General features: G+C 37.1%; 2 protein-coding genes across 2 annotated transcripts in view; both read right to left on the bottom strand.

The window, feature by feature from the left end:
- Positions 1 to 26,861, bottom strand: part of FAM118A (family with sequence similarity 118 member A) — a 243,075-nt gene that overhangs the window by 161,525 nt on the left and 54,689 nt on the right. The window lies entirely within an intron of this gene.
- RIBC2 (RIB43A domain with coiled-coils 2) lies at positions 10,731 to 26,632 on the bottom strand. The gene is made up of 7 exons (XM_075491741.1): positions 26,513 to 26,632; positions 22,806 to 22,887; positions 20,906 to 21,250; positions 20,112 to 20,230; positions 13,532 to 13,759; positions 11,804 to 11,970; positions 10,731 to 10,831 (listed from the first exon to the last, which is right to left on the bottom strand). Exons 1-7 carry the CDS (start codon positions 26,627 to 26,629, stop codon positions 10,750 to 10,752), a joined length of 1,140 nt encoding a protein of 379 aa, XP_075347856.1. The 5' UTR covers positions 26,630 to 26,632; the 3' UTR covers positions 10,731 to 10,749.

The following is a 26,861-nucleotide window of genomic DNA, read 5'->3' as shown; positions in this document are numbered from 1 at the left end:
CACCTCAATGTCTTCCTGTAGTGAGGGGCCCAAAACTGAACACAGTATTTGAGGTGCGGCCTCATCAGTGCCGAGTACAGGGGCACGATCACTATGATCTATGTTGGAATGAACTCTGTTGCTGGCCATCCTTCTGGAAGCCCAGTTTGTTTTTTGTTTGTTTGGTTTTTTAAAGTCAGCTGGAGCTAAACAGATGGCTTTGAAAACTGCACTTTCATTTATGTGTATGTATATGCACCTACGCTTACACATACACGCTCATATATACAGTGGTAGGCTAAAATATTGATCCACTGCAATTTCAGTCATCCTGAGTCTAGACTTAGTACTCAGATCTGGACCCGGATAACTACAGAAACAGGGAGACCTGAATCTCCCAAGAATTCACAACTTGAACTTTTCATTGCTTCGGACTACCTGTTAACCCAGGCGGAGCATGGACCTGGGAAATGACAGTGCATCCTTCTGCATGTGCCGAGACAGACACTGTTTTCCAGCTAGATGGTTTGCTGGAGACTGCTGAGTAGCAAATGGGTAAAATAATCAAGCTCCAGTTATTATGTGTCTGTACAGTTTCTTTTAATTTAGTTCTCTCATATACTACAGTATTAAACTGTTCACCAGTTCTACTGTTTTCTCATCTATCTTTTCACTAATTTCCTCATTCGTCCTGATTCCAGAGCAATGTCATTGGTTTCAAGTATTTTAACCAGTTTTCACAACATCTGTGTTTCAATATCTCATCACTTGTGACAGCATTAAAACAACAATTAGTATTTTAATATTACCAATGAAATATTTTGTTTTTAAAAATGGTAATACCTCTATGTAGCTGGCTGTTTCTTTTTCTCAACTTTTCCTCTATATGCAATATTTTCCAATCCTCACTTCCTTCCTAGCATTTTCAATTAAGAAAGTGGTATGCATTAATTCTTAAATTGTATTGATGGAAAAAGGTCATAGAAAATTTAATAAAGCTCAAAGCTAAACAATTTTCATTTTTATATGCTGTGTCATAAATAGATAGCTAGTACTTACAGTACTCTTTCTTTTTTAACGTATTTCAAACACCACCACTGTAATAGCAAATATTCTCTTAAGAAAGCCAGAGCACATACTGGAGTGCTGTTTTGTTTCAAGTTGGTGTGATGATGATGTATTTGGATCCTCAATATTTCCACTGTCTTGTATTACTGCAAAATGGCATAATTAGATTAGACCATGTATTACTACAAAAGAATTACTTACTCCACCTTTTCTAAGCATAGAAAGAAGGGGGCTATTAGTTTTTGGAGCTCAGCATGAGTATTTTTTGCTGTGTTAACTGCAATTGTGCAATTTCTACTATGACGTCTAGTGGCTGCTGTTTATTTTCTGTGGTTTCCTCTACAGACAAGATTTCTGTGGTTTCTTCTGTGAAGAATTAGGATTGCTAATAAGAAGCCACAGGAATTAGATTTCTCAGGGTCAGAGTTCACTGTAATTTTGCTAAGCAGCATAACATTAAGTTAGAGCATCAATAGCAAGAAAAATTCTAACAGTAACGTCCTCTCCTCACCGGCAAATACTCATGCAAATACTTTACTCTCTATATATCAGTGAAGTAACTAGTGCATATTTCTCTAGACCTAGGACAAATATATATTCATATGGCACTCACTTTTCATGACTCGTCTCCTGTATATATTCTGATCAATTCTCCTGGCTTGTAGTCAGCCAAGAGGAACTACAGCTTTACAGAGGAACTGCAGTAAGGGGTATCTTTCTGAAGCTGGTTGCATAAAATGCAGCTAGTACATACAATCAGCAAAGCGTCTGGCTGTGCAATGCAGTCCCATTTAATAACTCTTGTAATAAATCTAGCAAAGAAGAGGACAGTATATTTGAAGAAGTACTTAAACCAACAAAAAGTATGCTAAAGTCCTAAAAAAATACTTAAAGATTCATGTAAAAATAGGCACAGATATATATCTGTAGCAACAGAAACTTACAGAACAGTAGCAATAATCTATTTAATAAAGTTAACTAAAAACCAATAAGCTAAACCAACCCTTAAATAAATTCCTATTTAGATAAAACTCTGCTTCCAAAAAGCAGTCTCTATCCTGATTAAAGGATCACCTCATACTCCCAGTACATCATCAGCCTTTGAGTAGAATGTCTGCTAGATATTAAATTTTTCCTGGTTCTGTGTGCTGTCATCTGAAAAGCATTTCACTCCATTAATAATTGCAACATGGTATGACAGAAATCACACATATAATTTACTGGAACAGGCTTAACATTAAATTTCTCCCTAATTCATACAGAATATTTCCTTGCTTCAAGAATTTGAAGTACAGTTTTGTTGTATTACAGGGCTGGAAATGAACACGTTATCCTCAGGAAATAAATGTGGAAGTATATGAGAAGCAAATAAAGAACAGTAAAATTACAGTAGGAAAACCAGAACTGACCTGGCTTCCCTCATTTAAGTGCTTTCGTTTGTTTATTAGCATTACTAAAGTAACGTTAGATAAGAAGAAAATACTATTAACGTTTCACTAAAAGCTGGAAATAAAACTTAACTTTGCCCTTGCAGCAGGAAAACCAGGAAATCTTAAATGTAAAATGTAGCTTATCCATTCAGAAATGGATTTATTTCCCATTCAGAAACTATTTTTTCCAGTTTTAAAATCTGTATGTCCCTTTGTCTATGAATAGTTTGCCTTGTTGATTTGTAAATTAAATTTGTGATTATGTAACATATCTGTCTACATTGCCAAGTTTTGAGGTTGATGTCCTCTGAATTGAATTTGATACTAAACGCTATCTTCAGTATAACACAAATAGCTAAAAACTGAGTGTTCTAAAAAGAATTCATTTGAAAAGAGAAATATAAAGATCCTCACAGAAATATGAAACAGAATAGAAAAAGAGTATTATTACTTTTTCTCATTCTATAATCAAATTTCAGTATTTGAACTGGCTGTTGACAAGAGCAGAAATCTCTTTAATATTACTAACTTGAGTCTCCACTACTTGCTTATGCAACTTGCCAAAATAACAGCAGCAATTTACTAAGTGAACTTCAAATCCATATTAGTATACCAACTTTACACATGAAGACTTGCACTCTTCCAGCAGACATGTCTTCTATTTGTATAGAATTTAATGACTTGTGATGATATAAGTAGAATGTCATTTACCCAAACAAATACAAAATTTAGTAATATAATAGGCTTAATTCTGATAAGTTCAATTCAGAGGTTCATTTTACTTAACAGATCAGAAAATTTAGTGAAGGGTCAAACTTGAGCCAGAATAACACTAAGAAATTATTTTATAAGGTCTGTTTACTCCTTTTAGATTTATGATATTCTGCTGGGGTTTTTTAACTGAAAGTTTGCTTTGTTTCTCAGCATGTTTTGATTAAGTTGGAGATACACTTTAAACATCTTTCTTGTACCATGCAAAAACCCTAACTTTAATAGAAATACTAAATTTTACTTCAAAGCTGTCTTTCATTAGCTAATGTGATGTTTAATTGCAGTAATTTCTGATTTTTGAACAAAAAGAGAGCTGAAGCTTGCTTACTCACTTCTGATTCAAAGCTCACTAATATTGCAAGACTTTTACTAGGCTTTTCTGAGTTTTATAAGTTGGAGAAAGAGATGGCACTACATTATCACAACTTAGCAACTCAGCCATCTCTTCTTGTAAAATAGCAAATAAAACAGCAGACTTATTTTTCTTTAAACTTTTAATTAACTGATAAAACTGGAAAATTCATAATTCTTGGAAGAAAATAAACTGCCCACTGGCACGAGGATAAAGGGGTTTTTTTTGTTTGTTTATTTTGTCTCTCTCACCTATATAGTAAAATAAAACAAGTGGAAATATTTTTAACAACATGATCTTTTAAAGTAATTTGCTGGAGATTATGAAAATTCATAGTTACGAAAATAACTACTAAAAAAAGGTAAGCAAAATTAAACATTATCAAGACCTTAGAGAGAACAAAACTTCCCCAAGCATCATTAGGCAACAAAGTAAAGGAAACTTTTTCAAGGATGCCATCTTACCTCCAATGGTCAGTGTCAGAAGCAGTGGGAAAAAACCCGAACTCTGGCAAGTTAAATGTAAAACTTAACAAAACAGACCAAAAAAAAGTTTAAGGATCTCTAAAGTTAAAGGCATAAAATTTGTATTCATTTCTGAATACCTCAGTAGCAGGTAATCTGAAAGAGAAGCCTGTAGGAGATGAAATTTATAAAAGCAGCAGTCAGAAGAAATAAGGTCATTGCAAACAGATTTAAGAATTTTTTGTGTGTTCACAGCGGAGGAGAGTAGTGGTGTTTCCAAACCAGAATCCTTTATTATGTGGAACATATTGGTACGTCTCAAGCCATTATGTTGATTACAGAACAGCATAACAAAATGGACAGTAACAGGTTGCCAAGAATGAATGGTCTGCTTTGAAGGGAAATAACTAATGAAGTCCCGCAAGCCCTTGTCCTAGGTAAAATGCTATTCAACATACTAAAGAAGGAAGTAAATATTGTGATCATATACTTTACTGATCATATTAACCTACCTGTGTAGTAAAAAGATGGTGAGAAGACCTGCACAAGAATTCAGTGATGGGGAGACAAAATGGTAGGTGAAGTTTGATACAAAAAACCCCCGAAGTAATGCATTTAAAAAAACCCCCAAACCTACACAACCCTAATTTTATATATATTTTGGTGGCCCTGAACAAGCTGATAGCACTGAGGAAAAAGATCTCTGAGTTACTGTATAGAGTTCTACGAAAATGCATCTCAGCACTCAAAAATGGCCAAGAAAACAAAACAGATGTTAGGATTATATGGAAATATACATATATATACACACTATGGAAAATATGGAATAAAACAGAAAATATCATTATTACACAATCTTCTGACCCACTCATCTCAAAAAGGTTATATAGTAACATTTTTTAAAGTACTGAAATGGGTAACAGGGACTGAGAAATCTATGTGACAGCTTTTTAATGGGGAATAACTGAACCAACTAAGGATTCTTCAGCCTAGAAAAAGGGAAGATTAAACGGTGATGTGACAGAGGTCTAAAAAACTGTAAACAATACAGAGAACAGCTGTTCACCTTTTAAAAACATTTTCATAAAAAGATTAACAAGCACCAAATGAAGCTTGAAGATGTCAGGTTCAATAACAAACAAACAAAAGGTATGGAGTCTGCAACAATACATCCTGGATGCTAAATTTAAGTGGATTCAAAAAGTGTAAGACTTCTCTATCACATTACTAAATGTAGTAACAACCACCTATAGCTCTGGAAGTCCCTGAGACAGTTTGCTGGAAACTAATATTCCTCCATCAAAGAGAGGATGATGACTGAATTGGATACATAGTGCCACATTTCTTAGTCCCTCTTTAGGGAAAGGAATGGAGTAAGGGTAACCATACACAGAATTTCAAGCTCATTTGCTCACACCAGGTACTATCGTTTCAAAGACTTAACTAGGCACTTTGCACTATGTCACAAATAGTGAGATACACTGAAAAATACATCTCATTTACATTAGGTAGTTCATGTTCCAATGAAACACAGAAAGATTTATACCAATCCAATTTAAACATTGAAGAACTACAAACGTATCCAAACCACTGATTGCCATAAGAATCTTTTACACTAAGAATTTCCTTGGGTCACAGCTTTGCTCCAGATTTAGGATGGAGAAATTCCCCACAGCAGGGAGCAAGGTCACTTTACATTGATGGCTTCTGCAACAGCCAGAGTAATTTTGTGTTTTCTTTCCCTGAAAGTCATCACCATTATCCTGCTCAACAGCATCATGGACTTGCATTTTTCTAAGGTGCATGTAAATTCTATCGATACCACTTTCACTCTTCACCCCTTTACCAGCCTGTTTATAGTCATCTGTAGATCCAATCTTCTTTTTTGATACATGAATCTTGCTTACAGCAAAACTAAAACCAAATACAATTATATGAGTGAAATTATATTGTGAGGTATAGGTAGTGACCTGCTCATGGAAGTTAATACTTGCCTTTTCAGTGTGGAAATACTGTCAACGTTTAATATGCAATGTTATAGAAGTGTAAACTTTGACAATTAAAAGCAAATAGATATTGTCAAAAGGATGTCCCAGATGTTGCTGTATACTTCCTGAGTTACATTAGATTAAAACAGATGAGAGAATGAATAGACCAGGCAGGCAATAATCATTAGCCTTGGGAGTATCAGCTAGATAATTTTGCTGTCATTAACATCCATGAATTCAATAGTATTAGAACCTTTTTCTTTTTAATGTCTCTATAAAAAGATCAATTTCATGCTAGCCTCTCTTCAGAGGAGGAAATAAAAGTTCAGCTATCACATAATACACTATATTCAAAGAAGTGTAGCTTAATATGAAAATGCCTCTAATATGCAATTACTTACTCTTCAATAGTCCTTCTAGGAATAAGTGAAAAGTTTCTGTGCATACACTGTATGAAATTATTAAAAATACGAGTGTAAAAAAATCCCAAGAAAAAGTAGAACGCTGGACTCAGTTCAACCACTGTAACTTCTTTTTTAAACTTTAAATACATACCTTTTCCCAGATTATTAATCCGAAGTAAGTATTAGTAGTGCAGAAAACTGTGACACAAGCAAAATTTTAAAAATTTAAAACACAAATTTAAACATTATAGATACTGATCATAATTTTCCTCCCTGAAATCAGATCCTAGCACGTAAATCTTACTCAAATTACTTCAGTGATGCTCCACAAAGCCCATTTAACACGTGGGTAATTTTGTAGTACCTGCATCTAATTAATTTGGCTAATTGTAAGAACAGTAATAGAACCTGATGAGCGTTAGGAATTTTTTATGCAGTACTCACAGGTTTTTTAAAAAAGTTTTTTTTAAAAAATGGAAACCAATATTTTTAATAAAGAAATATTTGCTAGCCCTCTACTTCCAACAGCTGTGATTTGTACTTATTCCAATTAGCTGCCCAGATCCTCATACAGAAGATACTGTCTTTTTCACTGCTGTATTTATTAGAAATATCTACAAATATCACAAATAAAACATGACCTCAGTAATGGAATCCAACAAACATTTTCAAACAGCACCTATAATCAATTAATGGTCTTTTAATACAACTTGTCTACTTATTTCAATACTCAGCAGTAAAAGTTGAGAGCAACGTTTCAAAAGCTGAAGATGCCAGTCCACGTCTTGTTTGTTATATAGCCATACAAGTTTAAGAAGTTCCTGCACCTCAACCCTTTATTATCGCCTACTCAGTTGAGATATGCCTACTGAAAACATGGCTTGTTTCAGTGCAAAACAAAATAGGTTGGTATAAAATATCAACAACAATTAATCAGACCTTTTTCATGTTACATTAAGAATGTTCTCTACAATTTGATTGTGCTTATTCCTTAACATCTAAAATAAATTTCAGTTTTTGTATTCTGAAACAACAGGTAGAATGTAGCATGGTTGTTCTTTGTCGTGGTTTAACCCCAGCCAGCAACTGAGCACCACTCAGCCACTCGCTCACTCCCCCCCCGGTGGGATGGGGGAGAGAATCAGAAGAGTACAAGTGAGAAAACTCGTGGGTTGAGATAAAGACAGTTTAACAGGGAAAGCAAAAGCTGTGCACATGCAAGCAAAGCAAAACAAGGAATTCATTCACCACTTCCCATGGGCAGGCAGGTGTTCAGCCATCTCCAGGAAAGCAGGGCTCCATCACGCTTAATGGTTACTTGGGAAGACAAACGCCACCACTCCGTATGTCCCCCCCTTCCTTCTTCTTCCCCCAGCTTTATATGCTGAGCATGACGCCATATGGTATGGAATAGCCCTTTGGTCAGTTGGGGTCTGCTGTGCCAGCCGTGTCCCCTCCCAGCTTCTTGTGCACCCCCAGGCTACTCGCTGGTGGGGTGGGGTGAGAAGCAGAAGAGGCCTTGACTCTGTGTAAGCACTGCTCAGCAGTAACTAAAACACCCCTGTGTTATCAACACTGCTTCCAGCACAAATCCAAAACATAGCCCCATGCTAGCTACTGTGAAGAAAATGAACTCTATCCCAGTCAAAACCAGCACATTCTTGCAAATATGACTGATGATGCTGAAAGTTTTCCAGGGAATTTAGTGATGCCTGATCCTACCGAATTATTGAGTTTCCAGAGTTGTCTTATTTTAATTTCTATCTAAAGGCTTATTCATAGTATAACTGAGAAACCTATCCTTCTTGTAATTCCATATAAAAAGTTTTCAAGCAAGTGAGTAGGTAAATACAAAAAGGCTTTAATCATATAGTCCTTCCTTATGGAAGCTCAAATGTAATCTGACTAGGTCCAGCATATTTTAGTTAAACTGTACAGCTGTCCTAAAGTCTGTAAACACGTATCACGCAAGTTGGACAAATGCAGACAACTTCATGAACTTTTCAACACTTCGTTTATTCGTTTTTCTGTCAGTTAACTAAAACTTAAGAAAGGAAAAAAAAAGAAATCAGAGCCTGAGATACTCAACACAGACCAAACCAACTTTAGTTAAATGAAAACTACTATAGTTAGCCTATTGTTTTATCCTCCTACCCCATTTGATGGACTTTCTATTCTAAGACAAGTACCTGCACTCCTGAGATTGTCAATTTAATGCAGTATTTGGTAATACTACAGAGACATCCAGCCATGTGTGAATCCCAATCTGACAAATAAATGAATCTCCAAATGCTATCACATTAGAATCTCTTGAATACTATCCCTTCTTACTTCTCTGTAAGTCCAGCTTGTCATTAACGGTGCAAGTTGTGATCCTCTCTCAGCTTTATCTTCCAACTTTTCTGAATAGCACATTCTTCATTTCCAGTTTTCCGGCCATACTGCTTTTCTACCTAGTTTTTATCCATACTGCAATTAGGTCCAATTGTATTAATATACTAAAACTGAGACATATCTTTTTGCTATGAGTTATCCTGTCCCAAGACACTTCTCTACCCATTTTTATATTCTCCTTACTTGATTTTCTTCCTCCTCTCCATCTAGAGGGATCAACATGATGGTCCTTTCCAAACTTCTGTTGTTATTACCTAGTTCAAAATGGTAGTTAGTCACATCAGCCTGATCTCACAGGGCCACTATTTCAGCTGAGCAAACAGACCTGTTCGAAAAGAGTCCCTTTTCAAGGAATGCAAACAGACCTGTTTGAATAGTGCCCTTTCAAGGAATGCTTCCTTCAAACATCTCAAAATCCTCCTAATAATAGCTATCTTGAGAACCATGCATTCTTCATTATTTTCACAAAGATAAGAATAACTCATTAGAGTTTACCTCAGGCTCAGTTTCTTTAAACATCTTTCCTACTTAGCTTGGTGCAGTCACCTTCAACCTGTTTCATCAGAATTCAAAGTTATCACTTATCCTGATACAAAGAACGATCAGAGGACTCCATGCCATTATCATCAGGATGTTTTTACCCCAAGCTTACATCCCAGATTCTGGCAAGCTACATATATGTATTTCAAAACCTGTTCTCATAAATGGCCTCTATTTTTATTAAGGGTTCACAATCTCTTAGAGGTCTTGGATGACCAGAGCTGAATCTCTGGTGGTCTCTCTCTCATTCTTTCTTCTGTTTTACATCATTAAGTCTTCTAACCCTTTTTCTAGTCCTCTGCATGTCATCTCTTTCCCTTTTGGATTTCATTTTCTGGATATCTCCATCATCCATTTCTCTTGTGCAGTTAGTTTCTTACATTGCTTCTCCATATTTTCTTCTCATGTGTTTCACTTGCCCATTTTTCAAATATCATTGACTGAGTCTTCCATTGCTAAGTCAATTCTGGAACCATAAGGACAGGAAGCAAACTGTTTCCCTGAATTACTGTGCATAAGCTGAGATTTTTCTCCTTGATTTTGTTTGGTGCATGCCTGCTCCCTCCCGCCCCAGCTCCCCATCACATCTTTAAACTCTCCCTACACCCTCCTTCAGAAGCACACTGCCCTTAAATTTTCTCCCTTATTTCTACTGAGTGATGGCGTATATAGGAATACTTTCCTCCGTACTTTTCCCCACTTACTATAACACACATTCCATTTCTGCATCATGCCTCATTGCTATAGTCACCTTGGTAAATATCCACATCTTCTCTTCTTATTCCTACCATTCAGGAAATAAAAGCAATACTTCTGAACCAACTTGTCCATTTCTTCCTCTTTGCTTGCTTTTGTGTCCTATTTTTTTTGCTTTAAAAAAAAAAAACAACCAAAAACAAAGAAACCCCCCAAAAAACCACAAAATTTTCTGCCTAGGTTGTCTTTCTTCCCTCCTATAGAATCTGCTAAGTGTGCATCACCTGTGAGCTATGCCAGGCAGCATTCCCCTCTGACCAAGTTGCATTAAGTAGCATTATATTTTAAATGGTGATTCCTTTCCAGAAATTGATTTCTAAAGGCATGGATAATGTAAATATTAGTTAAGCCCAACCCACAATAGTCAAGCAACCTACTACTGAACCTACTAGTACTTTTTAGAAAACCAATCAAGTTTAAAAATTATTACAATGTTTTCCTCTTTTGAGAACAGATGTAGCCTAGCAGACTGTCCTTTAGTTTGAGTGCACTCTTTGAACAGGGTAGGGAACAGATAAAAATAATAAAACATGGGATTGCTCAACTAAAAATTTTAATATGTCTACATACTTCTGTATATTTCAAGTTGATGTATCCAGAATGTCATCGGCTGGTTGTATTAAACTGTGCGTAATACTGGTCTGTTGGAAAATTTGAATATGCTTCTTCTTTAAGATAAACATTCCTAGCAATAAATAGAAAAAATGCAGTTAGTACATGTTTTCTCATTATAATACAGAAGTAATCTGAGAAATCTAAAGAAGATGTAATGCATAAACATAAATACTCATAAAATTCAGAATTATTAGAAATGGAATTAAATATAACTAGATCTTTCTCTCCAAAATGTATGCCACATCTCAATATAGCAAACTTTTTCATCCTAAAATAATCTTCCAAAAATCTCACAGTGGAAAACGAAATTAACGCAATTCCAAATTTTTGCTTTCATAATAGGAAAGCATCAGGTACTGGAAATTCTTTTGCAAAAATGTATGTATGCATGCATGATGAAAAAAAAAAAGAAAAAAAAAAGACACGAAGACTAGAACACCGAATCACTTGGTTTGATTTTTTTTTCCTTCACATATTATCTTCCTCCTTTCCCATTAGAGCAGACACAAGACCTGACCACCAAGACATGTCCAGTGGTTAGCTAAAGAATCATCTAGCTTCGTCGTACATAATGGAAAAGCTCTATTTGTGCCATTAGCTTAACCCTGAGCTATCAGAAACTGGCAGTTCTACTGAAGTCAGTGGATACCCATCCTTTTTTGTTTCAGAAAACTAAGGTAAATTTAAGAAGCATGTACTGTTTTACACCTGATAATATAATTTTCTGCATAGTTAATTCTATTTATTCTCTATTTTGCTATCTATATAAACTGTCTGTTGTCAGTGGAACACATAAGAATTTCAGCTACTAATCCATACACGTAAGTCAGTTAACGATCATAATCTACTCTTTGAAGATTGGTTAAATAGTACTGAAAAACACACATGCTGAATAGTTGATTTTTTAAAGAGTATAAACTTGTAACAAGTGTATTAAAAAAGTAACAAACAATACAAGTAAAAAAGCTCTTTGAAAGCCAAGCTATTGTGTTAATGGTAAAGAGTTTTATTTGAAAAAGAAGAAAACTTTTTTGGTACTTACTTTGATTTCTGCTCCTGAGATAGCTCTGCATTTACATTATCTAAAGCTTGGCGGTGTTCCCGATTCTGTCGTTGCTGATGCCGCTCTAAAACCAACTGTGCTCTTGCAGCCTGTATACTTTGCCTGTCCCATTCAGCATCTCTTCGGCGTTCTTCCTCTTTTAGTCTCTACAGGAGTGAAAAAAATGCTTCGTTTTCTCTTCGTTCAAAGACAAAACAGTATATATAAAGTCTGACTGGTAAATTCATCCAAACAAACTTGCTTGCCTTTACTGAACGCTAGGGGTAGCATTTGAAATAGGGAGAAAAAGTAAGCACTTCCAATGTATGGGTAGGAGCCCATGCATTAGGCAGAAGTAAAATACTATAGATGAGAAAGCTATCCTTCTCCAGGGAGCAAGACAGACTCCTACCTCCACACAAGGTAAGAAATTAGGATCTGCTGCCTGGCAGAAGTAGGTTAATCAGTAGATTATTATTTCTCTCTGACATATTAGCTCTCTCTACAAACCCAGAGCAGCAAAACAGGTCTTGTGGTTTTTTTTTTAAGTTCTTGTTAGCAAGAGTTGTAATTTGTTGAAGTCAGAAGTTAGTAGTCATCAGTATGGCTTATAATAGGGCTAACTCAGTGTAACAACTCAGCTGCCAACACCAGATGAGTAGACCGAAACTGTTTTTTCCTCTGCCCCTGTTATACTAACGCTTCCTCACTTGTCTGACATCACATTGAACTGATTCAAGAAACCAGGCCTGCAAAAACCTCACTTTTCTTGGTGGGGCTCATTTTCTGCCAGCTTAACTACCTGAATGGGTTCACTTTAGTGTCATAGGAGAGCCAGGAAAATGACAATTCTATCTTCAGCTTTAATAACAGCAGTAGATAAAACATAGTATAGCATGTGGTATTGTAGGGATTAAAAAATAAAATTGAACAGCTATTCATTAGCTGTTATGAATCCAGCCTCTGCACTGAATGAGGTAGGTAGCTTCCTACTTCACAATACCTAGGCCTGTACACTCGTGACTGCCTAGGAAGGCTACATTTCTTCATTTTGACTGCCTGCTTCCATCCATCTTTAGAGCAGCAATTATTAGCAAAATTTAGTTTTTCTATTGTAATTCTATCCCAGAGCATGGCTCATAGTTGTGTGGGATGGTAGAATGGAAATTCCGTTGCATTCCTGAACTTTTAAGACTATGAAATCCGCATGAGCAGGATCACTGGACCTGCTCTTTTTGTCTTGCTCGAGTACCCTTGAGCATGAGAACACTGCTCTGGCCTGCCCTGCTTGCACGCTCCTGGCTCTTCTTCCCCTACGGAGCAGCCCACTCCTGCTCATCCCTTGCAGGCAGCTCGTGCAGTCTCAAGTCCTGAACTGCACCACTGAAGCCTGGCTCTTGTGCTGTGCAGGACCTTGCTCCTCAGCTGGGCCACCATAGACCATGCCCCAAGATGCCCCAGGTCCCTTGGACCTGGGCTCCACAGCAACTGTCCTTCCAGCCCAACTCCAGGGCTCCAGCCCGCTCCTGCTGCTCCATGATATTTCCCAGCTCCTTCAGAGACATTGTGTTCAGTTTGATTGAGTAAAGTTTGTGTCTTCCAATGACCTGAATTTTACCCAGTCTTATAATGGGACTTAGGGGGCAAACTATAATATTTTCTTCCACAAACATTGTCTATAATATTATTACAACCAGGAATACAGAATGTGCACATAAGCTTAAATACCAGTTTCTCCAGAACTTGTTGGTGTTGAGAGTACCGGATTGCCATCAGCTGATCCTGATTCATTCCCTTCCATCGATCTGTGATCACACGATGTCTACCAAAGGAACTGACTGCTTGTTCAGGGTTTTCGGAAAGTAAGTCTCCTTGAAGGACGCTGGAAATTTCATCCATGTCATCTTTCATTTTTTGATACTTTTCCAACTTCTTTCTGTCAGCTAGTTCAGCAGCCTAAATTCAGTGAAAGGAGAGAACTGATAGTTTTTAACAGAAAATATTAACTAAGGGATGCAACAAAGTTAGCACATCATAACAGATTTCTTTCCAACCTGCATACAGTTGTCAACAGCATCACATATGAATATTATGATCATGGTCCTATTGGCTAAGATAAAAAAATCTAATAGTCTACATTTGTTTAATGTTGTCATATCACATACAGCAAGTAATTTGGGGACAAATATTTTTGTTTTATAAGAAAAGCCAGAATTAAATAAAAAATAATTTCACATTTATCCACAAGCAAATACCAGTTGATATTTGGAGGCCAGACACAATATGGAAGAAAGTTACGATACAAATTTACAATCTGGAATCACTAGCCTTGATATAAATTACCTATTAAATCTATGTGGAGAGCATGGTTAAGCACTCAAAACAAACAAACAGACAGGAGATGCCTATGTTAAGCCTGAAGATGCAGCCTTGAATATGTTCCCTTTGCTGATACAAAATGCAAACATGAATCATACTATGTGAATATATCTGTAGTATTAGAAATCATAATATGCATTTCCTATGGAAATCACTGTTCCTAATGTCCACTGTAAGGTCATAGTCTCCTATTCAGAGGAAATTTTCCCCTTCCAAAACTCCAGAAAGCAAATATGATGATTTTACTTTAAAGTAATTACCTTCCAAAGAAGAATTAGACTAAGTAAATTAATTCACAGTAGAATGATAATGCTATGCATCATCCATTTCTAATCCTGCCTTGTTCTTCTGTAATGCATAAACTAACCCATCTGGAACAATGCACAGTGCTGGCTTCCATCTGGACAGAGGACAGGTAATCTCCTTCTTGCTAGGGCACAAAGAGCACAGGTTGCCAGACCTGCCTCTCGCATATGTAGCTTTACGCATGTATCTTGACTGCAGTAGACCTGTGGATACCCATCTCTCCAGTTTGTCCAAGATTGTCTCGTGCTCTGTTCAAAAATCACTGGCTTGAGAATATTCACTTTACAAGTTAAGTAGAACAGCTCTGTACTTTTCTTGCCAATTAGTGGTTCACTGGTTGGCACACACACGTTTAGAAAGTGGATGAGGACAAATGAAAAATGAAGGGTTATGCATCAAGAAAGTCATAGCTGGTAAAATAGTCTTCTGTGGCATATAAGGTGAAGTTGAAAATTAGTAGGCAGAGCAACTAGAAGATATAAACAACTGAGAATGACAGGACTATCTAGACACACGTGTGGGAATCTGTTCCTTTGCAAATACTATGGAGACGAATCCTAACTCGGTAAGTACAGTGATCTATGCCACCAGAGGAGACTGCTAAGGGTTTATCTCTACATTTACATTTATGGACTTCGAATTTGGATGACAGCAGTTCTCCCAAGCATCAGGCCTGGAGACTGTCAAAGAGCGACTTCTATTTGCTCCAAGCAAACATGGACAACAACCTGTCAGGGATCGGACAGAAGAAGAAATAACAAATAATACTAAGTACCATATCCTAGATTAATAAATTCCATGGCTGACAACAGCCTTGTGGTTTTCATTAAAATAACAAAAGTATTTGATGTGCAAACTAATAAAAGAAATTCATTTATTTAGAATTATAATTAGCTAAGCCACAGTTCAACTTAAATGATGCAGAAAACCTCATATTTAAAAATACTTACCAGCCATCTAATAGGAACGTACACTCTACAGCAAGAAAAGAAATGTCTACTTTAGACAAATGGAAAAACTCAAGCAAATCAAATTTCAGGTGGCAAAACATCAACTTCAGACCTAGTAATTACCGGCTCTGCCATCATAATATGGAATAATACGGTGGAAACTAAAGGCCACTTTTTCATCTCACTGAAGTCAGTGAGTACAATTTTTACCAGAAGTTTAAAGCAATTTTTTAATTCAAAATATATTTCCCTCAAGTTTTTTTTTTTCCTCCAGAAGAGTCAATAATAACTTGAGAAGAACTATGACATTACAATTTCCAAGAAAAAAGAAAGAGAAAACCCCAAAGATTTTCAATCATCTGATATTCTGAACCAGAATATCTGGGTAAGTACTTTTAGCTTATTAATACCATGAATCAAGCAATTATTTTTAGTTCTGAAAATGCTCCAGAGTAAATCACATTTAACAGAAAGTCATTTTGGATGGACCTGACAAAATTACTGGCCTATGATGAAGAATTATTGAAGCTTAAAATGTGTAATTTTTATTTAGATCACTTTATTAATGTCACTCTACTGTGATCTAGCAACAGATCCAAAAAGGCACTTAGACCTTGTAACCCTAATCTTCTCAGTAAGAGGGAGAGCCTAAAATTTCTGAGCTGCCTGGGAATCTTACTGGAGGAAACTCCCAGCTCTATGCATAGCCATGCATGTAGCACTACTATGCAATGATTAATGACACTGCAGAACAAAGATTTTAAACTCAGAAAATGGATCAGATTTAACCTATCAAGTCAAATCCCTAATAAAACATAATTCATTGGTGTAGCATGGGAAAAAAACAGATGCACAAATACATGCTCCTTCATTTATGTTGATTTGTGATCCAACATTATATATCTTCCCTACTACTAAATGCTTCCTTTTGCTGTTGATTCAAGTCATAAAGCAAAAGAAGAAACACACATAGAAGCATTATGAGGCCAGGACTTCACATGCTTAGAATAACACCAAGTCTCAAATGTGTGAGGAACTAACTGCTGCAAACACAGGACTAAAGCACAGCTTCTGAAGTCCTTATCACTAAGTCACAAAACTCACAGATGACCAGAGTGACCTGTCCAGGGTCTTAGGAACTTGTGAAAGAAGTATTATTAATCTGTATAGTAAATACAATTCCTTTGTCTGTATTATACAGGTACTTATCTCAAACAGAGAATTGCACATCCAGCACATTCAAGCTAGGAACTTCTGCTTAGCAAGGTCTGTTAAAAATCAGTTCGTGCACTATGTTTCCTCATGCCTGAAAATGTGGTAGGAATGTTGAAATATTGATGATTCTAGACATTGAATATCAAGAACAGGATGTAAGTGATAAAAGATATTTGCACAGCACACTTCATAGAATGATAAAAAGTTACCATTCTTCTTCTATGTTTAGACACTCAAATATTTCATTTCAAGTGAAAAAAAGGCTCCACAGTTAATACAAATACATCATTTACTCAAAGCCTGAAAAGCTATTTCTCTGAAGTTGCTGCTGGCTCTTACCAGCATAATGTTGAGTGAATAAGGACCAGAGTAATGCCATCAAATGTCCATGATAACAAAATTATCAGGAAAACTATCGAGCTGTTGTGGTATGCCCAGGAATAAATTCTAAGGACATAAGATCTATAAGATTGTTACCAAGTCTATAAATATGAGGTTATTAAATTAGAGATCCTCTGTAATCACGTTCTCTCATTTTTTTAGCATTATCTACAAAGTGTCTTGGAAAGGATTCAAGTCCTGTGCTATATAATGCAAGAAGACTTGTTCTTTCCGATTTCAAGAACACAATCAGTATATCTATCACTGTACTGCTAAATTGGGCATTCCCAAGTGTTACTATCCTTAGTGAGGAACCTCTTTCTACAACAGTAAGATTCTGCTATGGAATAGCAGAAGTGAAAAATACATATTCTAGTCAGGATTCTGGGTAGCCTTAATTTCTGTTACCTGGCTTGCCAAATTAAAATGATTGCTACTTATGTGTGAATGATTTCAGCAGGAATAACTGACAGTTTAACCTAGCAGAAGTCTTCTCTTATACCGAGGACAAAAGCAATATTGGTGTTTCTGGTTAACGCATACCTAGGTGAGAGAAAATCCGAGAGGAAGGATAGCATTAATTTTCCAGACACCACACATACTTAAATATTTACAGTACAGGATCCTCCACCACTGGGAAATATGGTACCAAACACATCATAAATTCATTGTCCTGCTAATCAATTCCAGAAGAACAAAAAGAACCATTAGTAATAAACTTGTCAGCAATGAAGCCATTGGCAACAGCATTGTGGTAACTGGAGGAAGCTGAACCACTGTCATGGGGGCAGCAACATCAAATCCTGTAATGAAGGCAGGCCGTGATGAACTGAGATACCCTACCTTCGGTCATCTACTAGGATTCTTTACTGACTAGCAGACTGACCAAAACATGTTTCTCCTGGAGTACATGACTTGATGGTTTTTATGTTGGTTTTTTGTTTGTTTTGGGGTTTTTTTTTTTAATTATTTTATCCTTTACATCCCCTAATGATACTGGCAACCGTAAGGACTACAGATGATGGCCATGGAGACAATGATGGATCCAAAGCCAAATTCTAGGAAATTTCTTCCTCTCTGAAGATGCATTCCTGTATTATGCTTTAACCAAATTACGGTAACTGTGGGTTGCCTTAGAAAGGGTGAGTTTCGTTTCTGCCTTCCTTCACTGCCACCTCAGACTGTGCATTCACTCCTCCCAGTCAGATCTAGCAATCACTCATTCTAGACCAGAGTTCATTTTCTTTTGGATTTGAGAAATTATCTAACACATCACGAGGCTTCATGATCATTAGATCCACTACAAGAGAGACAGCAGAAAAAAATGAATGAAACTTAGGGAATGGGGAAAAAGGAGCTCTTCTTTTGGCAGACACTGACAGGTTGAACAGATGTGTGTAGAGCAAAATGCAATGTGAGACTGCACCCTCAAGAGGTTAAGCTCTTCAACTGGTTACTCAGAACAGTGAAGCTGCTGAAGACTCCTGTTCAATACATTTGAGGTCAGACACAGAGAATTCTGTGAAGTTCATTCCTTGGTTATCTCTCTTGGGAAAAAGATGTATAGAAAATCCCTCTGTAACATAGCTTTCTTTTAAAAACAGTATCACTGAAAGGCCTGGCAACATGAAACCTCTGGCTTGCATGTTTAATAAAGAAAAGCAGCAACTGTGCCAGAACACCATTTAAGGGAAAAAGGAGAGCTTTTCTCAACCATTCAGAAAAAAAAAAGGAAAAGCTGAAAACAGTATCATGGTTCAAAAAAAAAAAAAAAAAGTAAATGTAACTAACTACCTCAGAAAGAAAGAAAAAGAGCTGCAAGCTTTAACTCCAATTTATACAACATAGCAAGGGACAATAAGAGCTAAGAGAAGACTGTTGCTCCAACCTCCATTATCATGCCCTTATGTTAGAAAAAAACAAAGAGCAAGACTTTTTAATGTATTTAATATGCACACCAGTCGAGTAGAACATATAGGCCCAAACATTAAAAACAACACCACACACAAACCTCCCACCCCATCCCCAAACCCTGCCACAAATTCAGGAATTTTTACATGGAATCAATTGGTATGACAACAATTATTTGGGATAATACTGCTACCCTAAGTGCACCAGCCACTTAGGGTACTTTTGTGGCTATTCATATAAAATACTGTTCAGTAGCCATGACTTCAAGCAGCAAAGGCCTTCTCAATTACCTTAGGCTATCTATAAACAAAATTATACTTCAAATGTGTCCTGAAAGGCTCAAGCAACACTTACACAAAGACTTGCACGCTTACATACTTAAACGAAAAGATACCATACTTGATGTAGGTAATTTTAATGTGGCTTATTTTGATGTAACTAAATAAATTTAAAGCTAAGTCACGCTAAATATAGTTTAACCAAACTAATAGCGTCCATTGAGCTGTATGTATAAGCTGAGTGGGAAAAAAAAAATCTGTGCAGTAAGATAAAGAACTGGTGCATGACAGATAATGGTACTAAGACAGACAGAGAATGGTTCATGTAATGTTTCAATAGGTTCCAAAGCATGCTTGGTAAACAACCAAGACACACGTAAACAAATATAGCAGCCAAAGTGCCAAAAACAGTGGTTGTGGGGAATTAACATAAGCAATAAAGACAAAAAGCTACTGGTAGTAATGCTTCCACACAAGCAAGAAGAAAAGCAAGCAGACACAGCTAAGATTATCCGACAACTGATATAAAACCAGAAGGAAGCATGGGAGGCTTTTGCTGTACTCCAGTTTACAGACTAAAAGTCCCTGAGAGATTGGGGAGTTGCTGCCCTCTAGTCAGCAAGCTGAGAACCAGGAGGGAGAATTTTGACAGAGGGTAACTAGATAGAGGATAGCTAGATCCTTGGAAAGGACAAAGTGAATAAATTCTATCTTCCAATTACTGAAACAACCTTGGAAGTTAGCTGCTAAGAAACCTCTGTGAAAGCATCATTACTCACTATACTTTTGCGCATCTTATTTTCCATTAATGTTTATTTCCAAAATGTATTTATTTCCAAAAATGTATCCACTTTTTTAAAAAAACAAACAAATCCAATATTAATTTACCTGGGTTCTATTGAAATCTTTAGTAGCTGCACAAACAGCACGCCTGTTTTCTTCTTCCTTTCGTTGTTGCTCCATAGTCTTTTGGTCAAGTTCAATCCTATTCTTGTCATAAAGATCATCTAAATTAGATTAAAATGAAATTTAGTCAATATTCATGGACATGATGTGCCATATGAGTAAGCCACTGTAAGACAGAGAGAGAAACAGTGGGACAGACAGACAGAGCTACAGATACGGTAAGCTGAATTACATAACTATTTCCAAATCCTACCACCAAAGCTTTCCATCTTGGAATTTCAGGTGACTCATGAAATCAGTTTATTATGTAACCCATCTTGTCTTAACAGTTAGACAAAGTTAAAATGAAAATGTATGTCAAGTACTGCAGAAAAAAAGTTTCATGACAAGCTAGAAAAGAAAAATCAGTATTATTTTGTCTGCTCTAGGACAGTAAAGATTGGACAATTTGGTCTGATGAAGTAAACATACTATCTAGCATGCAAAACATAGATAGATTTTCAGAATGCTCTGATACTTCATTTGAGGCATAAAACAGAAATGAAACCTAGGTAATATTACCAGCATCACATGTTCTTAAATATAGATTTCTTAAGCGAGATATTGAATACATTAGAGCTTGTAAAGTAAAAACTGCTGCAGTATTTCTAAAAGTTAAATATTGAATATACTAAAATACTATGTCAAACTGACACAATAGGCTATACCATATTTTTGTCAGATACACCAGAATTTCAGAAAAAGCAGATTAAAACTGTATTATCTTCTTTTGCTACCTGCAAATTTTTGATCAGCTAATGCATTCTTCCAGTCTCTCTGTTGCTGAAGAGACCACTCTCTTAACTGCTCCTTTTGAAATTTCATCCTCTGATCATAGTTTAAGTCTTCACCTATAAACTTCTGCAAGCCAGATACAGTACATCGAGGATCATTGTCTGAAAGTCGAGCAGGTCTATCCTTCTTTAGGGCTTGCGGATCAGACAGGTCAAATTCACGTCTTGTTTCCGGCTTCTGAAAATTCTTTTGAAATTCACTGATAGCCTTATTTATGTTTCTGATATCATTTTTCTGTTGTTGTTCTAACATACACATGATCTTGTCATTTTGCTTCATTTCATTAGCTAGAGAAAAATGAACACAATGAAAATACAACTCTTAGAAGTGCACGTGTCACGGAAGTGCACGTGTAAGATGGAAAATAAAATTCTGAAGAGGAATAAATAGAATATAAGTCTTCAAACTTTGATACCTTAGGACAGAGTATTTGATCTATGAGTACCAGCCCAGCAAACACTCTAATGTTAGTAATATTTACTTATAAACTACTTCCAGTTTTTCAGGTATCAATTCTCTTATTAATGTTACAATTAAATATATGCATGTGAAACAAAGACAATAATAAATACTTCTAGAACTACGAGGTTTCATTTGATTAAAACTTGCAGTAACACATGAAATGTCCTATATACTAATTCTTCCCATTTACTCTTAGTTTACAGTTACAACTGAAATACATTAAGTTGCTTATTAAGAAACAAACAAAAATTGGGCTCCCAATGAAAGGAATAGATAGTTGTTTCATAGCTCCAATGATTTTTCTAATCATAGCACTAAAATAATTGGCTGGCACTAACAGTTTTTGAAGAACTTAATAGCTCTTGCCCATTTAATCAAAATGCTGTAATTGATTTAGTTTTAAAGAAAAACAAACAAACAACAAAAAACCCCCATCCAAAACTAGCCATTTTAGCCATTTAAACATAATTCACAAGAAAAGATAATTTCCTCTGTTGCCAGACTACACATTGTTTCTGGCAGTTTCCTAGGAGTCAGAGTCTGACAGGTATTCTGCCAGGAAAATCACAAGCAGCCGTAGAAGCACAGCATGGAAGTTGGCAGCTCCATTCTAGCTCTTCTTGAAACCCACAGAGAGCTCCGTCTGTGGGACCTTTTCACATGATACCGCAGGAAAGCATTCCAAACACAGAGGGCCACAAAGGGTTTTGAGGTCAGGGGACATGGCCACAATATTTGTGTGGCTACGTGTTCTGACTCAGCAACGACTCCTACTTACAGCCCTGTTGTATATGACTCATGCTTCTAGCAATAATAATCTAGAGAGGATTCTATAGAATCTATATATTTTCTTGAAGAAAGGCCAGACAGAACATGGGCTTACTCTACAAGAAAGCAATCAAACAAATTTGCCGCTACTGTTCTGAAACGAACAGTATTAAGTAATTAAGTTTTTTTAAAACGCTCCCATATCTAAAGGTCTCTAAGCAATGCTATTTGCCAACATTTATTAAAAGAAAACACTGAAAATTCCAGCCTATTAGGAGATGTATACCAGTTTAATCATGTTGTTATAAATCTTAAGACACTGAGGAAAACACATACTGTACCCATGCAAATGTATGAACATAAATAGGACTACACATTATAGTATTCAGTTTGTATGTCTGAATTTAGAGAAAAGCCTACAATTGCGCTTAAATATATCTCGTGATTGATAGATTTATATAGATAGAGCTATATAGCAAGATTCAAGGAGATAGGCTCCATTTGGAAATAAATATGGCAGTTTGAAATACATGAAGGGAAAAAGAAAGCAGGAAACAGATAGTAAATTACATTTAACTCTTCACAGAAATATCATAGTATCTATGAATATACCAAGTTCTTCATTCCGTGCTTTTTCAGCTGCTTCTTGAATTTTCCTATCCTTGACCTGTGTATCCAATGCATCTTTATCAACCTATTAAAATGAAAAAAAGCAGCTCTTTAAGAGATACTATGTTTGAACGATTAAAAACAGGCATTGTCAAGCTACATTGATTCGCAGTTGTACAAGACAGATGTAAAACCACTACCAACAGAGTATGCACACATCACTATTTAATGTAGGTAACATAAAAAGAAAATCCAGAAACAGCAATATTAGTTTGTTTTGTTTTAATAATGATAGGTATATTCTTGCACCGAATCAGGACAAAACACCACATTTACATGATATATAGAGCTATAAATAGAAACATTTTAAGCTGCATTACACAGAATATATTTTCCCCATTATAGCTGGCATTTTTACTTTTTCTTGTTGTTCTGCTTTCATTTATAAACTGGGTAAGTATTTTGACAGTCAAGATGACAGGAGGTTGTAATAGTTCAGATTTGAAAAACATATAGACAGTTCACTCAAAGTACATTGAAGAAATAACAGGGAATGGAAAGAAATTTTCCAGTCTCATCTGATAGAGAGTAGGATTCATGTAGTTGCCAAAATGCAATATTGGGTGCCATTTGAGATACATGCAGACACCTACAATGAGCTGACAGATACAATACATAATATTAACAACCCTGGAGAGTGGTAGTTGAGCAAGGCATAATACCGTAAGGCATATCATCAAATGATAGTAGCCACCTACATTTGAGGCAAAAGAATTGGGTCCCATATTTGTTGACAGAAGGTGGCAAATTAATAGGCAGAAACCTGGATTTTATTTCTTTTTGTTTGTTTGTTTTTTAAAAAATTGGTCAAGTCACTTAATGTCTTTAAAAGATTTATCAAAAAGCAATTACAATTCTTCAAGAATCTGGTAAACTATTTTGATAGTCTTTGCCTAAAACTATTCAGATCAAGACAGAAAGACCTAAACAGATCATGGCTGAAAATACACATTGTTAAATGTTGTAAAGGACTACTAACTATACCAATCAGGCAAAGAGGTAAATCTGTAAGCAAGGGTGAAACCACAAAGAATTCTACAGGGTATCATGGTCCAAAAACAATGGTGTCGTGGCATTACATATCAACTCACTTAGAGGTCTCATTTGGGAAGCCAAGCTTTCAATGTAACTCTAGGAAACACTGTTAAGAGAAATTCAGTAACTCCCTTAGTAGTTTCTGGCAATAATACAGGTAAGTCAATGTATTGACTTCTGTGTGCAAATTCAGTTATGCTATCAGTTCTCTCCCATTTGAACAGCTTTCATTTGACAAGAATACATCCCGAAAACAACCATTCCTAGTCACATAAAGCTACAGATTTAACTTTTAAGCATTAAAATAGCGAATCCCTTACTATGAACGGTTTGAAGCAGCTAATTTCTAATCTACTTGTATTTGTGTATAATAGTTCATATATAAATGGAAAGTAATTTTTCATTTGGACTACTCATCTGAACTCTTTTGGAAAATTACTGATTTACTGAGGATAAATTCTTAAATCTGTAAGTGAAGACAGTGGTATCTTACTTTTCCATTACTCAGATGAGGAAACAGATACAGAAGTCAAAGCAATAATAAAACTAGTAATAATCAAGAAAAAAAATTAAAATCTCAGTTCCCATTCTGCTTTCCAGTCAGTACATTATCTCCATGTTTTTAAACTACTCAATCCCTGCTTAAGGATTTGTGGTGTCTAAGTCAAATATCGCCTTGATTTTTTAATTTTGTCAGAGACAGCCTCTCAGCTCAACTGTTAAGAAAGAGAGAAAGCGAAGAATCTAAAACCATATCGGAAATACTGACATAGTATATCTCTGTATAGATTTGTTGACTCTTCATGCTTTGGACTTGGCCTAATTTCAAAGCACAAGAAGAGCCCCTTCTGTCAGCAGTCCTTGTTCAGCCAATCAATAAGGTACATTGAATGACGTTAATCAAAATATTTACAAAATTCCTCCAATGGGCTCTTCTTCATTTTAGATGTTTGTCTCATGTAAATGGATCTGTCAAAACCTGTCTGATAGTTAGTTCTGCAAAAGTATTTGAGAAAGACCTTCAGATGGTGTAGTTCAGTATTGCTCAATAAAGTACACAGAGATATGCTGATTTTCATTAGCTAGGAATTTATATTTTACATTTAATTCTTAAGGCTCTAGAAAGCCTTCTTGCAGAGAAAGTATGTGTTTCCTGATGAAGAAAGTTAAACTCTCTTACTATACTCATCCTGCATCTGTTAGAAAAGGTTATCGGCTCCTTCCACTTAAACATATTGTTAGCTACCATATGTGTCAGGGTGCTGTATCATGTGCACAACCTGTCCTGTTCATTAAGTGGGATCTGCTACTTTGCTGTGCAACTAAGATGACTCTTGCATAAGAGTCACGAGAATAAATCCAAGGTGCTGTCAAAGATAAGGTGAAGATATCCTTCCACTGACATGAGACATGTTCCAGTACCTGAAACAAGATGGATCAAATTGACATATGTTTCAGTTCTACCAGTCCAATGAAGTCAACAGACTGGACTTATTTTCACCAATTCTAAATTTGGTTCTACGCTAGTTAATGCTACAGCACTTATACATGATATATGCATCAGCATAAAGTACTCAAAATACTTTACAAGCAAAATTTAAACTTACTTCACCTCACAGCACTCTCCCTCCACGAACACGCATGGAGTCTTAACATGGACACATTACAAGAAGATTAAATGCACGCAAAATTTAAAAAGGTATAAAATACAACATAATTTCCTGACATTCAGGGTGCAAACTGCATATATGACTCTAGACAAAACCCACCAGACTGAAGCTATCACCCCCACAGATCTTCACAGACTGAAGGGTGTTCACATTCTGACATCCACTCCAGGAAAAACGAAATGTATCCATTAACTCCATCTACATAAACAAGGCCTGATGGATCTGTCATATTTTGCCTGATGCAAAATAGGGAGCAACTGCAGGATACCTTTCAACAATAAATCTCTCACAGATTGTAGCTTCTAGTCAGAATGAAGCAGATGAGGGAAGTATCAGCAGAGCAGAGAGGAAAATAACACATTTGTTTACGCCACATTTCATGAGCTGACTCAGCAGGCTTCTGGCTTACCCAAAGCAAAGCACACCATATTAAGTTAAACTTCTACACAGATATTGAAACACAGGGCTTGATCTTTTTTCCTATTAGGGAAAAACAAAATCTTGCCCTCGAACCCTACAGCAGGGAGACACAAATCCCCCTCATCCTCCCTCAAAAACACACACTCCCCAGCAACAGCTGCCAAAAATAACTGTGTTGACGATACCTAGAGAATCTCGACTCGTTTTCACCAACTTTTTAAAAGCGCCTCAGCCCTCTAAAAGACGCAGCAGGGCGGTTTCTCCCCGTTTCCCCCCACCTGGAACCACGCGTGCTCGCACACACTTATGGGCGCTGAGGGGGCGCGCCCCCCCCCCACAGCCGCTGGGCCGGCCGCCTCCCGCCTTCCCCGCCCAGGCCGGTACGGCTCCCCGCCGCTGGCCTGCCTGCCCTAGGGGTCGCCCCCGCTTTAGACCCGTCTCCTCAGAACACATCGGAGCAGGGGGACGGCGCCATCCCTCCCCGCTGCGCCGCGGCCCGGGCGGGGGCTTGGGCCGCGCCCTCACCCCTATGGTCCGGACTCGCGCGTTGAAAATGCGGCTCTGCCGCTGCAGCTCCCGCTGCCGCCGCCGCTCCAGGGCGGCAGCCTCCTGCAGGTCTCGCTGCAGCCCCAGCCTGCTCATGGCGCCGAGAGGGGATCCGGCCGCCGGGGCTGCGCGGGCGACGGCCAGGAGCGAAGCGCGGCCCGAACAGCTGCCCGCCAGGAGGCCAACACACGGCGTCGCGATGGGAACGGGAGCTCCGCCCCTTCCCCGTTTCCCCCGCCCCCTCCGCGCGCGCGCCATCGCCGCCCAACGTGGTGAGGCCGCCTGGCTGCAAGCACGAGGCGGGCGGCCGTTGAGGGCGGGGCGTCGG

This window comes from Mycteria americana, chromosome 1, assembly GCF_035582795.1.
Source record: "Mycteria americana isolate JAX WOST 10 ecotype Jacksonville Zoo and Gardens chromosome 1, USCA_MyAme_1.0, whole genome shotgun sequence".
Taxonomy (NCBI): domain Eukaryota; kingdom Metazoa; phylum Chordata; class Aves; order Ciconiiformes; family Ciconiidae; genus Mycteria; species Mycteria americana.
Note: the sequence above shows the minus strand (reverse complement) of the source record. Positions and strands in the feature narration are given on the sequence as shown.

Bases quoted from the DNA above. Each gene is read 5' to 3' on its own strand.
- RIBC2 (XM_075491741.1), bottom strand. From the start codon at position 26,629: ATGAGCAGGCTGGGGCTGCAGCGAGACCTGCAGGAGGCTGCCGCCCTG. The intron at 22,888-26,512 runs GTGAGGGCGCGG...TCATTTTAATAG, and splicing joins CGCGAGTCCGGACCATAGGG to GTTGATAAAGATGCATTGGA. The intron at 20,231-20,905 runs GTAGCAAAAGAA...AATCTAATTTAG, and splicing joins AGCTGATCAAAAATTTGCAG to ATGATCTTTATGACAAGAAT.